Source organism: Mobula hypostoma, chromosome 28 (assembly GCF_963921235.1).
Source record: "Mobula hypostoma chromosome 28, sMobHyp1.1, whole genome shotgun sequence".
Lineage (NCBI taxonomy): Eukaryota > Metazoa > Chordata > Chondrichthyes > Myliobatiformes > Myliobatidae > Mobula > Mobula hypostoma.
In genome coordinates this window covers 18,932,546-18,948,355 of record NC_086124.1, presented here as the reverse complement: position 1 = coordinate 18,948,355, position 15,810 = coordinate 18,932,546, and the positions used below count along the sequence as shown (strand labels likewise).

Here is a 15,810-nt window from a genome sequence, read left to right as displayed (position 1 = left end):
TGCTCCTGCCCCAGCAAACTTGTATCTGCCTACCTGGACTCCATTTTGTCACCCATAGTTCAGTCCCTCCCCACCTACATTCGGGATACTTCCTATGTCCTTCACCTCTTCAATAACTTACAGTTCCCTGGTCCCAACTGCTTCATTTTCACTATGGATGCCCAATCCTTATACACCTCCATTCCCCATCAAGAAGGCCTCAAAGCCCTCCGCTACTTCCTGGACAATAGACCTCACCAGTTCCCCACCACCACTACCCTCCTCCAGTTGGCGGAACTGGTACTCACACTTAGTAACCTCTCTTTTGGCTCTTCCCACTTTCTTCAGACCAAGGGTGTAGCTATGGGCACTCGCATGGGCCCCAGCTATGCCTGCCTCTTCGTTGGTTATGTGGAACAGTCTGTGCTCCAAACCTATACTGGTACTGCTCCCCAACTTTTCCTTCTCTACATTGACGACTACATTGGTGCTGCTTCCTGCATCCATGCTGAGCTTGTCAATTTCATCGACTTTACTTCAAACTTCCACCCAGCCCTCAAATTCACTTGGTCTATCTTAGACACTTCTCTCCCCTTTCTCGATCTCTCGGTCTCCAGCTCTGGAGACAGACTGTCCACTGACATCTTCTATAAGCCCACTGACTCTCATAACTACCTCGACTACTTGCCACATGCAAAAATGCCATTCCCTATTCCTAGTTCCTCCATCTCCGCCGCATCTGCTCCCAGGATGAGGCTTTCCATTCCAGGACATCTCAAATGTCCTCTTTCTTTAAGGATCGTGGTTTCCCTTCTACCGTCATCAATGATGCCCTCACCCACATCTCCTCCATTTCCCGCACTTTGGCCCTCACCCCATCCTCCCGCCACTACAACAGGGACAGAGTTCCCCTTGTCCTCACCTACCACCCCACCAGCCTCCGGATCCAGCACATTATCTTCTGCAACTTCCACCACCTTCAACAAGACCCCACCAAGCACATCTTTCCATTGCTGCTTTCCATAGGGATCGTTCCCTCTGCAACTCCCTGGTCCACACGTCCCTCCCCACGGATCTCCCACCCGGTACTTATCCCTGTAAGCGCAAGAGAGGAGGTCACTACACCTCCTCTCTTGCCACCACGCAGGGCCCCAAACAGTCCTTCCAGGTGAGGCAACACTTCACTTGTGAGTCTGTTGGGGTCATCTATTGCATCCGGTGCAGCCTCCTCTACATCGGTGAAACCCACGCAAATTGGGGGACCGCTTCGTCGAGCACCTCCACTCCGTCTGCCTCACCAGTCAGGATCTCCTGGTTGCCACCCACTTCAACTCTGCTTCACATTCCCATTTGGATATGTCCATACATGGCCTTCTCTACCGCCATGATGAGGTTAAACTCAGGTTAAAGGAGCAATATCTCATATACCGTCTAGGTAGTCTCCAGCCCCTTGGTATGAACATTGAATTCTCTAACTTCCAGTAATTCCCTCCCCCTCCCTTCCCCTATCCCAGTTTCACTCTGTCCCCTCTCCCAGCTGCCTATCACCTCCCTTATGGTTCCACCTCCTCCTACTACCCATTGTGTTTTCCCCTTTTCCTTCTTCACCTTTCCTGCCTATCCCTTCCCTGTTCCCTTCCCCCACCCCTTTATCTTTCCCCTTACTGTTTTTTCACCTGGAACCTTCCAGCCTTCACCTTCCCACCCTCCCCCCACCTTCTTTATAGGGCCTCTGCCCCTTCCCTCTACAGACCTGATGAAGGGCTCCGGCCCAAAACATCAACTGATCGTTTCCACGGATGCTGCCCGACCTGCAGAATTCCTCCAGCGTGTTGTGAGTGTTGCTTTGACCCCAGCATCTGTAGAGTATTTTGTGTTTAGCATTTACAAGGATGTTGCCAGGAACAATAAGGAAAGATCGAAAAGGTTAGGGCTTTATTCCTTGGAACGTAGAAGATTGTGAGGAGATTTGATAGAGGTACACAACATTTTGAGGGGTATAAATCAAATATTTCAAAGGTACATTTAATGTCAGAGAAATGTATATGATATACATTGAAGATGCAAGCAAAGGAGTTGCCATTAGGTGCTGTAGGTAGCGTAAATGCAAGCAGGCTTTTTCTACTGAGGTTGGGTGGGACTACACCAGAGGTCACGGGTTAAGGGTGAACATGAGGGGAAGCTTCTTCACTCAGAAGATGGTGAAAATGTGGACAAGCTGCCAATGCAGATGGAGGTAAGGAGGAATTTTTTTAGCCAGAGAGTGGTGAATCTGCGGAAACCTCTGCCACAGTGTGCGGTGGAGGCCAAGTCTGTGGGTATATTTAAGGCAGAAGTTGATAGTTTCCTGATCTGCCAGGGGGTCAAAGGATATGGCAAGAAGGCAGGTGTATGGGGTTAAGTGGGATCTGGGATCATCCATGATGGAATACTGGAGCAGACTCGATAGCTGAATGGCCTAATTTTGCTCTAATATCTTATGGTCTTATAACACCCATGCCAGAACAACGAGACTCAAAAAGTTACTTTCTCCAAGCAGTAAGGCTGATCAACACATCCATCCACTAACCCACCACCACTACTTTATCATCTACCTTATGTACAGACACTTTCTGGATATTCAATCAATCTATATATATAAGCTATCTCATGTATTTATCTTTATTGTGTCTTTTTAAATTTTATTATGTTCCTTGTGTTATTGTGTTTTTTTTTGTGCTGCATCAGATCTGGAGTAACAATTATTTTGTTCTCCTTTACACTTGAGTACTGGAAATGCCATTTGGACAGTCTTATATCTTAAGGTAGTATATGGTAATGTATACACAATTTATCATAAATTTACTTCGAACGCCTTTCCTTGTTCCTGTACCTCACTGTACTTGTGCAATAAACTCGACTTGACAGGATATTCACTGACCATGGAGCATGTGATGGGATGGTGTAGAGGGAGCTTCACTTTGAGTCTGAGCCCAGATGTTTGGATGAGATGGTGTGGATAGAGGGTAATCTGTGTCTAACCCTGTTGATGGAGATCTATGTTTTACCTGCAGGCTTTGTGTGGCTGGTTCTCAGCTTGTCGCTCTCTGTCACCATTGGCCGTCGCTGCCCAAATAGTTTGCAACATGTTGTGGCGGCAGTTCAGGACACCAACCTTGTGAGTAGATCTAATGGTTCTACAGGAGTTTCGGAGGTGGTGATGGTGGAGAGTGATTCTGTAATGATTCTCTATGTTCATTGCTACCAGCTTTACTGACCAAGGTCCCATTGACATTCTCTCCTAGTTATCAGATGTCCAACCTTCTCACCTCTTCCCATGCATCCAAGCCTTTCTCTCTCTCTGTAAGTCTTTCATGTCCCATTCTCCTGCAAAAGCTCATCCATGGCCTTCAACTCTCCACACAGTCTGTCATCCACTCTGGTCCCTACACTCCCCTTCTTCCTGTATAAATCCCTTCCTTGCTCAACCTCCCATCTGTTTACCTCCTCTGCCCCTACACTGCTTGTCCTCCTGTTTAAACTCCTCCCTCGCACCCCCCTTGTAACCCCTACACTCCCCGTCCTCCTGTTCAAATCCCTTCCTTGCCCCCTCCCTATCTCGGTTACCCTTATACCCCGTCCTCCTATTCAAACCCCTCCCGCACCCGCTCCCTATCTCTCTAACCCTTACACTCCCTGTCCTCTTGTTCAATCCCCTCCCTGGGCTCCTCCCTAATCTCTGTAACCGCTACACTGTATCCTCTTGTTCAAACCTCTCCCTAACTCTGTAACCCTTACACTCCCCTTCTTCTTGTTCAAACCTCTCCCTGGCCCCCTCCCTATTTCTGTAACCCCTACACTCCCCGTCCTCTTGTTCAACCCCCCCCAGCCCCCTCTCTATCTCTGTAACCCTTGCACTCTCCAACCACCTGTTCAAATCCCTCCCTATCTCAATAACCCCTACATTCCCTGTCCTCCTATACAAACCCGTACGAGGCCGTCACTCCCTTGCCCATTTCTATAAACCCTACCCCCCGACTCAATCCAACACCTTTTTTCCTGCCCTCTCCTGTTCAAACGCCTTGGGCTTGAACTCTGCCACCCACCCCTCCTGCCGACCACGCTTTGCAGTCAGGGTTGTGGGTAATCCTGAAGGAGGGGCATCTCCCAGTTCTAAGCCAAGGTTCTGTCTTTCAGATAAAGTCATTCCCCAAGGACTACAAAGTGTGGGTCCACGTAACTTCCAATGACTTGGTGAGGACTTTTCTCTTGGATGGGTGTCGGGTGGGGGTGGGGGTAGTTATTTGGCTGGTATCCTTTGTATCTCATGCGATCTGTGGTGAGTGGTCAGTTTGACTTCCTTCAGGCCCGACATGTCCCTCTTAACCCTTCCCTATCCACATTCCCCACTGTGTCCTTTTGAGGCATTTAACAAACTCATGGATGATAGATAAATGGAGGGCTATGTGGTATTGAAGAGTTAGATTGATCTACATGAAACGCTGTTGTAGGAGGACAGCAGCCATCATCAGAGATCCTCACCACCCAGGCCATGCTCTTCTTGCTGCTGTCATCAGATAGAAAGTACAAGAGCCTCAGGTCGCGCACCACCAGGTTCAAGAACAGTTACTCCCCCTCAACCATCAGGCTCTTGAATCAAAGGAGATAACTACACTCACTTGCCGCATCATTGAAATGTTGCCACACCAATGATCTCACTCTAAGGACTCTTTAACTTGTTATTTAATGTTCTCGTTATTTATTGCTATTTATTTATACTTGCATTTGCACAGTCTGTTGTCATCTGCACCGTGGCTGATCTTTCATTGATCATGTTATAGATTAGCTGAGTATGCCCGCAGGAGAGGGAACCTCAGGGTGGCATGTAGTGATATATATACACACATAATAAAATTTACTTTGAACTTTAATTACTGAGAGTCGGTTAAATGGTTGGCACAATATCATGAGCCGAAGGGCTTTAATGCTTTATACTTTTATTTATTTATTGAGAAACTGCTTGGAATAGACCCTTCTGGCCCCTTTGATCCATGCCGTCCAGCAACCCCCCAGTTTAACTCTAGCCAAGTCATGGAACAATTCACAATAATTAACCTACAAACCCGTATATCTTTGGACTGTGAGGGGAAACCCACATGCTCACGAGGAGAATGTACCAACTCCTTAAAGGCAGCGGTGGCAAATTGAATCTGGGTCGCCTGTACTGTAAAGCATTGTGCTAACCACTACGGTACTGTGCCGCCCCATGTTCTAAATGCACTGAGAAGAACTTTTTTGGTACTAAATGTGTTATCTTTAAGATCATGTATGTTGACATTTTTCTTATCAATGCTGCTTATCTGATGCTCTGTGCCTGAGGTGTTGCTGCAAGTAAGCTTTTTGCTGCAAGTAAACAAGTAAGATGTTGCTGGGAAGAGAGTGGCATCCCTCCACTTCCTCATCCAGGTCATTTATAAAAAAATCACGAAGAGAAGGGGTCCCAGAACAGATCCCTGAGGCACACCACTGGTCGCCTACATCCATGCAGAATGTGACCTGTCTACAACCACTCTTTGCCTTCTGTGGGCCAGCCAATTCTGAATTCACAAAACAATGTCCCCTTGGATCCCATGCCTCCTTACTTTCTCAATAAGCCTGGCATGGGGTACCTTATCAAATGCCTTGCTGAAATCCATATACACTACATTTACTGCTCAGATTTGACAGAGATATACAAAATCATGAAGGGTATAGATAAAGTAAATGCAAGCAGGCTTTTCCTTCTGAGGTTAGGTAGGACTACAACCAGCAGTCATGCATTAGGGTGAAAGGTGAAAAGTTTAAGGGGACATGAGGGGAGGCTTCTTCACTCTGAGGTTTGTAAGAGTGTGGACTGAGCTGCCATCACAAGTGGTGTATGCGAGCTCGATTTCAATGTTTAACAGAAGTTTGGATAGGTAGGTGTATGGAAAATTACGGTACCGGTGCAGGCCGATGGGAGGAGGCTGTTTAAGTGGATCAGCTGAAGGAGCTGTTTCTGTGCTGTACTTTTCTATAACTCTCTGACTCTAAGACAGGTGACCCCAGTCATTATAAATACTCTTCAGAGATTGTCTGCCCTCCGTCAATTTCTTCTCCATTTTGATGCTTAGTCTGAACAACAACCGAACCTCTTGACCATGTCAGCATGCCTTTATGCATTAAGTTGCTGTCACGTGATTGGCTGATTAGATATTTGCATTAACACGCAGGTGCACCTAATAAAGTGGCTACCAAGTGCAGCACGCGATATAGCGCTGACCTTTTAACCAATCCTTACATGACCAGGACTTTTGATGTGCACCTGCTGCTCATACAACCATCCACCACCTGCTCCCAGGGCTTCAGGTGATCCTAGTTGCGGGGGGGGGGGGCCCCTAAGCAGGTGCTACACCTTGCCCAAGGGTGATCTGCAGGCTAGCAAGAGAAGGAGTGCCTTACATCTCCTTTGGTAGAGACATATCTCCACCCTGCCATCCAGCACTGTGCTGATGTCAAAAACAACACATTCCATGACATATTGAGAAAATGGTGGGTACATGCAATGCCCTGCCAGGGGTGGTGGTAAAGGCAGGTACATTAGGGACACTTAAAAAATTCTTACATACGATGGCACAAAAATGGAGGAGGGAAGGACTGGTTAAAAGGTCATCACTATATCGCGTGCTGCACTTGGTAGCCACTTTATTTGGTGCACCTGCGTGTTAATGCAAGTATCTAATCAGCCAATCATGTGGCAGCAACTTAATGCATAAAGGCATGCTGACATGGTCAAGAGGTTCGGTTGTTGTTCAGACCAAGCATCAGAATGGGGAAGAAATGTGATCTGTAACTTTGCCTGTGGCATGATTGTCGGTGCTAGACTGGGTGGATGGAGTATCTCTGAAACTGCTGACCTCCTGGGATTTTTCACGCACAACAGAGCACGTTGCAAGAAACAAAAAACATCAAGTGAGCAGCAGTTCTGTGGGTGAAAACGACAGATACTTGAACCAAATGGTATAATCCTGATCACTACATAGCAACACTATGACCATTAAGAACAGCTGGCACTAAAACGGACTTTCTTCATTGTAATTGTGTTCCTTCTTGTAAAAGAATTGCATATAATTTCTGTTTAAATAATGTTTCACAATAGATACATTATTGATCCCAAAGGAAATTACAATGTCACAGCAACATTATACATGTGCAGATGTACAAGTATACAAATATTAGCAGAGACATAAGAAAAAATGAAAAATAAGTTACCTCAGACAGTCTAACTGGAGGGGGTCATCACTTCCCCGTCTATAGGTTGACTCATGAAGGAGTCTAATGGCCGAGGATAAGAATGACCTCATATAGCACTCTTTGGAGCAGGGCAGTTGTCTTAGAATATTACTAAAAGCACTTCTCTGTTCAGTCAAGGTGGCATGCAAAGGGTGAGAAACATTGTTCAGCATTGCCAGGATTTTCCGTAGGGTCTGTTGTTCTACCACAGCCTTCAGTGTGTCCAGTCTGACTAATATAACAGAGCCAGCCTTTCTAATTAGTTTATTGAGCCTGTTAGCATCACCTGTGTTGATGCCATTGCCCCAGCATACCACCGCGTAGAAGATTGTACTGGCGACAACAGACTGGTAGAACATGTGAAGGAAAGGCCTGCATACTCCAAAGGACGTCAGTCTCCTCAGGAAGTAGAGGCAACTCCGGCCCTTCTTCTAAACAGCTGCTGTGTTGGTGCTCCACTCAAGTCTGTCATCTAGGTGCACCCGAGAATGTAGCGAATATGATGCTGACGCAAGTAAGTTTTTTAGCTGCACTTATACACAGACAAAGACTTGTGCCTCTGATAATAAACTCGACTTGGACACTGAGGCAGTGAATGCAGATAGTTCTGACCCCCAGGGCTGGGGAAATCAAGAACCAGGGGACTAAGAGGAATAATTTGAAGGGGGTCCGAGGGGCAGCTTCTTCACACAGTTTGGTGGTTAACTGGAAAGAGCTGCCAAAACAGCTGATAGAGGCAGGTATGATTACAATGTTTAAAAAACATTCACTTGGTATATTTAAACTGGAGGTTGATATGTTCTTGATTAGCCATGGCATGAGAGGTTATTGGGGGGGGGAGGCAGGGGAATAGGGTTCAGAGGATTGATAAATCAGCTATGATGGTATGGTGGAGCAAACTCGATGGGCTGCATGGCTTAATTCTGCTCATATGTCTTATGGGCTATGTGTACGTGGATAGTGATCCATGTGAAGGTTAAATGGGCTCAATGTGGGCAAATGGGGTTAGCTTGGGCCAGCACGGGCATGTTGGGCCAAAGGGCCTGTTTCTGTACTATATGAATTTATTATTTTCTGAATGTTTGTTGCCTCTCGTCTCTTGATTCCAATACCTCTTCTCTCAGTGAGTTCCAGATGTCACCCACTCTCTGTATAAAGAGGGGCACTGTGGGAGAAAGGGAAGGTGGAGGGACACCAGAGGGAGGTAATGGGTGGTGAGGAGAAGAGAAATGGTTAAGAGGGGAGCTAGAATGGGGGAATAGGAAAAGAGAGAAGGGGGAGGGGAGAGATTACCGGAAGTTAAGGAAATCAATATCCATGCCATCTGGTTGGAGGCTACCCACATGGAATATGAGGTGTTGCTCCTCCAAGCTGAGTCTGGCCTCATCATGGCAGTAGAGGGAACAATGGGCACTGACCATCATGGACTGACATGTTAGAATGAGAATGGGAAGTCGAATTGAAATGAATGGCCACCGGGATGGACTGTATGGGATCCCTGAATCGTGGTGAGGAAGGAGGTGTAGGGGTATATATAGCACTTGCTCTGCTTGCAAGATATGTGGTCCATATCGAAGTTCAAAACAAATTTTATTATCAAAGTACATAGATGTCACCATATACAACCCTGAGGTTCATTTTCCTGTGGGCATACTCAGCAAATCTATAGAACAGTAACTATAATAGGATCAGTGAAACATCAACCAGAAGAGGACAAACTGTGCAAATATAAATAAATAGTAATAAATAGTGAGATCATGAGATAGAGTCCTTGAGAGTGAGATCATTAATTGTTGGAACATTTCAATGATGGGGCAAGTGAGGGTAGTTATCCCCTTTTATTCAAGTGCCTGATGGTTGAGGGGTAGTAACTATTCTTGAACCTGGTGGTGCGAGTCCTGAGGCACCTGTACCTTCTACCTGAAGGCAGCAGTGAGAATAGAGCATGCCCAGGGTGGTGGGGATCTCTGATGATGGATGCTGCTTTCCTACAACAGTGTTTCATGTAGATGTGCTCACTGGTTGGAAGGGCTCATTCCTTGCATAGCCTTATGTCTGTCTAACAGCATCTTAAATGCTTTGATTGCTTATGCAGCACTTCCACCACTAGTCTTGATAATCTGTTCTAGACACCCATCTGTGTGTAATATACAGTATTGAGAGAAAAGATCTATGCCTCTCGTAGTGCTCTATGCTTCTCAGAAGGCAGGTGGAGTAACAACACATACAAGATATCAGGACGTGTAAGACATAAGACCATAAGACACAAAAGCAGAATTAGGCCATTTGCCCTATCGAGTCTGCTCTGCCATTCCATCATGGCTGATTTATTATCCCTCTCAACCCCATTCTCCTGCCTTCCCCCTGTAACCATTGATACTCTGGTTAATCAAGAACCTATCAACCTCCGCCTTAAATATACCCAGTGAATTGGCCTCCACAGCCATCTATGGCAAAAAATTCCAGAGATTCACCGCTCTCCAGCTAAAGAAATTCCTCTTCGTCTCCATTCTAAAACGATGTCGTTCTATTCTGAGGCTGTGCCCGATGGTCTTTTCTCTCCCCCACTATAGCAAGCATCCTCTCCACATCCACTCTATGTAGACCCCTTGGTTAATGGTAGGGGTCCATGGCATAAAAAAGGTTGGGAACCCCTGACATAAGCCTTTCAATGTTCGATAGGTACGTGGAGAGAACAGGTTTAGAAGGATTTGGCTGAATGTGGGCAAATGGGATGAGAAATCTTGGTTGGCACGACCCAGAACTGCATATAATACTCTGAATTCAACCCCCTCTCTCTTTGTCTCTCTGCCTCTGACTCACAGAATGCCACAGCCTGTGCCTACACAGTACTGGCCCTGCTTAAGAGAGACTGGCAAGCCCTGAAGGAGAATGTCTGGGAGGGGCAGGAGAACTGGAAGCTTATCGAGTGGATACTGAAAGGACTGGACGATCTGAATTTGAAGGAAAAGGTAGCCAGCCCCTCTCGCCGAGCCAGTGCCCGTTAAACCACCCGATCATCCTGGTGGGCCGGACCCACTCGGTGGGATTGACCTCGCCCCTGGTACTGATCCCTCCCTGGCAATTGGACATCTCGGTGGAAAAGACCTCTCTGTCCGGCACTGTCCGGTCCCTGGGATTGACCTCTCAATGTGACCAACCCTGTGGTGGGACCGACCCCTCCCTGGGGCTGATCCCTCACTCTGGGAGTTCCACTCTGGAACTGGATCTCTGACCCCACTCTCTGGGACTGACCCTCTGATCCCTCTTGCTGGGACTGAACCCTCTCTCTGCGCACTGACCCCTCTGAGTTCTCTGAAGTTCTCCACAGAATGAGGGTGTACATAGTTAGTGCCAGGAGTGACCCCCCCCCCCAGACTATGCTCTGTGGCCCCTCTTGATGCAGAATGAGGGATGTTTGTGGCAGGTGCTAGGACCCCTCCCTCTCTAGGGATTGAGCTCTCTCCCTGTGACTGATCCCTCTCTGGCCTCTCGGCCGCCCTCTCTTTGCAGAACGAAACCTGTACACGGCAGGAGCCAGTCTCGAAGCTGATTAGTGTCACTCTGCAGGCCCTTGACCTTCTCAAGAGATCCCACTGCAGCCCCTGCAACAACTGGGCTGGCCGCTGGTGCCCCCGGGACAGGGCAGCCACAGGGGATGATGTTCATCAGGTGGTGAGTTCTAGAGAGGGTGTGTGGTTGGTGGGGGGGAGAGAAGGGAGAGAGGGGGCCGGGAGGGTAGGGACACTGGAGAGAAGAGGAGGGGTGAGGGAGAGGGGAAAACAGGATGCAAGGAAAGGGGAGAGAGAGTACAGAGAGGGGAGACAGGGATGGTGCGATCACGTGAAAGAGGGCGTGAGAGCGAGGGAGAGAGACAGAGAGTAGGAGGGAGAAAGGGAATCCAAGAGGAGAAGGTCAGAGAGGGAACTAACAGGAAGAGACTGGTGGCAGAGAGGGGGAGAGAGACAGAGGGTGGACAGGAATGGAGGGAGAGGAGGATCAGAGGGAGAGGGAGAGGAGGAGCAAAGGGACAGGGAGAGAAAGGGCAGTGACAGCATGAGGGTAGATAAACAGAGTGAAAATAGAGGGGCAGAGAGAGAGATGGGGAGAAGGAGAGGAGAAGGAAAGGACATAGAGAGAGGGAGAGGGAAGCGAGAGAGAGGGGAAGAGAGAGAGGGGGGAGAGGGAGAGAGGGCAGAGATGGAGAGAGGGGGAGGGGAGAGAGAGGGAGGAGGGGGAGAGGTGGAGAGAGGGGGGAGGGGAGAGGGGGGAGAGAAGGGGGGGGGAGAGAGAGAGAGACACACACACACACACACACTCACACTCGGTGTGACCCAGGGAGGGAAAAAGACAGAGAAAGGTACTGAGGGAGAGAGGGGCAGAGAGATGTGGGGGACACACAAAGAGTGAGAGACGGAGGGGCACCCTCTCTCTCTCATCCCCTAAGTAACATCCACTCTCTCTCCCAGTCATTCCCCACTCTACCTCTGCCCTCTCACACCTCTTTCTCTCCCTTTCTTCCACAATCTCTCACCCCCTCTCTCCCCAATCACTCCCAGATTCTTTCATTCCCCCAGTCACTCTCAACCTTTTTGTCTCCTGCAATCACTCATCGTCCCCTCCTTAAATCATTCTCATATTCTATCTCTCCTGCAATCACTCTTATACTTCCTGTCTCTTCCACAATCTTTATTCTTCGGAATGTAGAAAGTTGAGAGGAGATTTGATAGAGGTGTTCTTCACCCCTCTCCCTGCCCTTTCACCCCTCTCCCTGCCCCTTCACCCCTCTCTCTGACCAACCTTCTCCCTATCCCTTCACCCCCCTCCCTGCTCTTTTGGCCCTCTTCCCACCCCCTCACCCCTCTCCTTGCCCCTTCACTCCTCTTCCCACCCCCTCACCCCTCTCCTTGCCCCTTCACTCCTCTCCCCACCCCTTCACCCCTCTCTCTGCCTCTCATCCCTCAGCCTGTTGCTTAAACCGTCGAATAGGTGGAACTCTCACCAGTCTGGTGTATAAATAGTCACCACCATCCTAATTTGATAGAGGTATCCAAAATTATGAGGGCTACAGATAGGGTGAATGCAAACAGGCTTTTTCTACTGAGATTATGGGTTAAGGATAAAATGTGAAAGGTTTAAGGGGAACACGAGGGGAAAACTTCTTCACTCAGAGGGTCATGAGAGTGTGAAATGAGCGGCCAGTACAAGTGGTGCGTGCGAGCTTGATTTCAATGTTTAAGTGAGGTCTGGATAGGTACATGGATGGTAAGGGTATGGATGACTATGGTCTGGGTGCAGGTCGATGGGAGTAGGCAGTTTAAATGGATTGGCATATACTAGATGGGCCGAAGGGCCTGATTCTGTGTTGTACTTTTATGACTATAACAATCACTCACCTCCTTCTCTCTTCCCCAATCACTCCAAACCCTTTCCCACTCTCCCTCACTCCCAACCCCTTCTTCTCTCCCCCACCCACACACCCTCTCTCACTGCCCCTTCTCCCACACATTCCTCTTTCTCTCTAGCCCACACTCCTCACTCACAACTTCTCTCTCTTCTCCACAGCCTCTGGTAACACCACTCCTGTCAGATGACCGTGCTGGGGTGAAGATTGACATAGAAGGCAGCACAGGCAGCCCCAGACCGAGGAGGACTGGCCCCAGCCGCCGCACCCCTGGCTCTGAGGAGGATGAAGAGAATAGCATATCCCGGAACCCCTCACTGACTCCCACCTCCCACAGTGGCAACGGCACGCTCTGTACCTTGGCTCACAGCTGTCTCTTCGGGGCACCCAGAAGGCAGCCCTTCTGCCGGAAGTTATTGCAGCAGTGGAGGATTCTGGCTCAGGAGCTCCGGCGGGTGCGCCAAGGGAGGAAGGGACAACTTGTTGCCCGACTTGTCCTCCGTGGGAGGGAGTAGATAAGTCAGGGCTGGCCCGGGGTATGTGTGACACAGAGGGGGTGTGGGTCAGCAAACTGCTAAACGTGCCCTGCTTGACCCACTCATCCCTGCCCCTTCACCACCACCGTCTCTGTGGCTCCTTAACATCTCTATCTGATCCTTAGCCCCTTGCCCCACCTCTCAACATCCTCCCCACACTTCCCTACCCATGAACCCTTTGTCCCTGCTCTAGCCTCCCACCCACCGATGCCCCTTCACCCCTCATCCTTCCCCTTTAACCTTTTGCCCTACTCCTCTTCCGATTCCGTTAAACCCTTGCCCTGCCCCTTCACCTTTCCTTGCCATCTTAGCCTCTCTCGCCACCCCATTCACCCTTCTCCCCAACCCTTCAGTCCTCTCCCCACCCATTCGCCTTTCTCTCCATGCCTTCACCTCACCCTCCCCAGCCCCTTCGCCCCTCTCCCCAGTCCTTCATCCCTCTCCATGCCCCTTCACCCCCACCTCCTCCTTTCACCCTTCTCCATGCACCTTCAGCCCTCTCCCCACCCATTCACCTCTCTCCCTGCCCTTCACCCCTCTCTGTGCACCTTCAGCCCCTGCTTTAACCTGTTGACCAGCTAGAACTCTCGCCATTACAATGCATGACCACCATCACTATTTTAATCCCTCTCCTTGTCTGCTCCCCTCCGCTGGGGTGAGAGCGATCCTCTCCACACCCTTCCCACGGTGCTGCCTCACACAATAGGAAGAAGTTGGAATAGTTCTCTAACACCCCCTCCACCCCCACAACTTACTTGCAGCATTTCCTTGTGAATCTCACAACGAGAAGGAAACACCGCAAATGAGGGGAGGTGACCAGTGAACAGGAGGAAGGAAGGAAGGAGCGAGAGAGAGAGAGAGAGAGAGGAGAGAGAGAGAGGAGAGAGGAGAGAGAGAGAGAGAGAGGAGAGAGAGAGAGAGGGAGAGGAGAGAGAGGAGAGAGAGAGAAGAGAGGAGAGAGAGAGAGGACAGAGAGAGAGGAGAGAGAGAGAGGGAGAGGAGAGAGAGAGAGAGAGGGAGAGGAGAGAGAGGGAGAGGAGAGAGAGAGAGAGAGGAGAAAGAGAGGGAGAGGAGAGAGAGGGAGAGGAGAGAGAGAGAGAGAGAGGAGAGAGAGAGAGAGGAGAGAGGAGAGAGAGAGAGAGGAGAGAGAGAGAGAGAGAGAGGAGAGAGGAGAGAGAGAGAGGAGAGAGAGAGGAGAGAGAGAGAGGGAGAGGAGAGAGAGAGAGAGGACAGAGAGAGAGGAGAGAGAGAGAGGGAGAGGAGAGAGAGGAGAGAGAGAGAGGGAGAGGAGAGAGAGGAGAGAGAGAGAGGGAGAGGAGAGAGAGAGGAGAGAGAGAGAGAGAGAGGGGGAGAGGAGAGAGAGGGGAGAGAGAGAGAGAGAGAGAGATGCACCCATACATTGAGACACAGGGAGAAAATCACATACAGTGAGATAGCTTGAGAGAGAGAAGCAGACACAGTACAGACACATAGAGGGAGATACACAGTGAGATAGGGTGGCATGTTAGCGTAGTGGTTAGCACAATGCGCTTTACAGTACAGGTGACCCAGGTTCAATTCCCGCCGCTGCCTCTGAGGAGTTTATACATTTTCCTCGTGACCACGTGAGTTTCCTTCGGGTTTCCTTCCAAAGATGTATCAGTTGGTAGGTTGTATGGGTCACTGAAAATTGTCCCATGATTAGGCTAAGTTTAAACTGAGCTGAGCGGCGGGGCTTGAAGAGCCTGTTCTGTGCTCTATCTCAATAAATAAACCAAAAAGGTGCAGACAAACAGAGACACACACAGTGAGAGAGGCAAACAGAGATGTACACAGTGAAAGGTGCAGACAGAGGGAGTGAGACGCACATACTGAGAGAGATAAAGAGAGAGATGTGGAGATATACACACAGACAAGAGAGACACACACATTGGGTAACATGCAGAGTGAGAAAGACATAGAAGTACACATACATACACACAATAAGAGACACATCAATAAACAGAGAGAGGTATACACGCAGTGAGAGAGAGAGAGAAACATACTTAGTGAGGAACACATTGAGAGATACCCACAGTTAAAGTGAGGGAGAGTGAGACACACAGTGGGAGATACCCACAGAGTGAGAGATACACACAGCGAGAGAGACAGACACACAGACACACCTAGTGTGAGATAGTGGGATACACACAGTGACAGACACTGTGTGGGATACACAGTGTGAGACACACAGATGCACCCACACTCCGAGGAAAAAGACAGTGAGTGAGAGAGACTCGCACCCAGTGAATTATAGACAGAGAAAGAGACACAAGCACAGTGAAGGGAAAGAGAAAGAACATACACAGAAAGAGGGAGACATGCGAGAGTGACAGAGTGAGAGCGAATGAGATTAGAGGCAGTGAGGTGCAGGGAACAGGCTTTCAGGGGTGTGACTTTGTGACTCCAGTGAGGCAGAGTGTTACACCAACAATCCCTTCCCACTCTTGCCACTTGTAAACTGAGGTGCCACTTATCTCGGTTGAGGGTCCCAGCCACGAGGTCTCGGACATCCACCTCTCCACACATTTCCTACGATAGGAGCCTCACCAATGGTTTCACTGCGTTGGGCCAGTCCATTTT

At 49.1% G+C, this 15,810-nt stretch overlaps 1 protein-coding gene across 3 annotated transcripts in view; it reads left to right on the top strand.

Annotated features, from left to right (window-relative positions):
• The window catches only part of LOC134339143 (uncharacterized), a 51,696-nt gene extending 37,546 nt beyond the window's left edge, over positions 1-14,150 (top strand). For 2 of the 3 annotated variants that reach the window (XM_063035505.1, XM_063035506.1), the window contains exons 2-6: positions 3,033-3,136; positions 4,156-4,212; positions 10,095-10,241; positions 10,783-10,944; positions 12,835-14,150. In XM_063035505.1, the coding sequence (XP_062891575.1) occupies positions 3,033-3,136; positions 4,156-4,212; positions 10,095-10,241; positions 10,783-10,944; positions 12,835-13,188 (824 nt within the window). In that variant the 3' untranslated portion in view covers positions 13,189-14,150. The remainder of the gene's footprint in view (positions 1-3,032; positions 3,137-4,155; positions 4,213-10,094; positions 10,242-10,782; positions 10,945-12,834) is intronic. The other variant, XM_063035507.1, reaches the window with a different exon arrangement.
• The last annotated feature ends 1,660 nt before the right edge of the window (positions 14,151-15,810 follow it).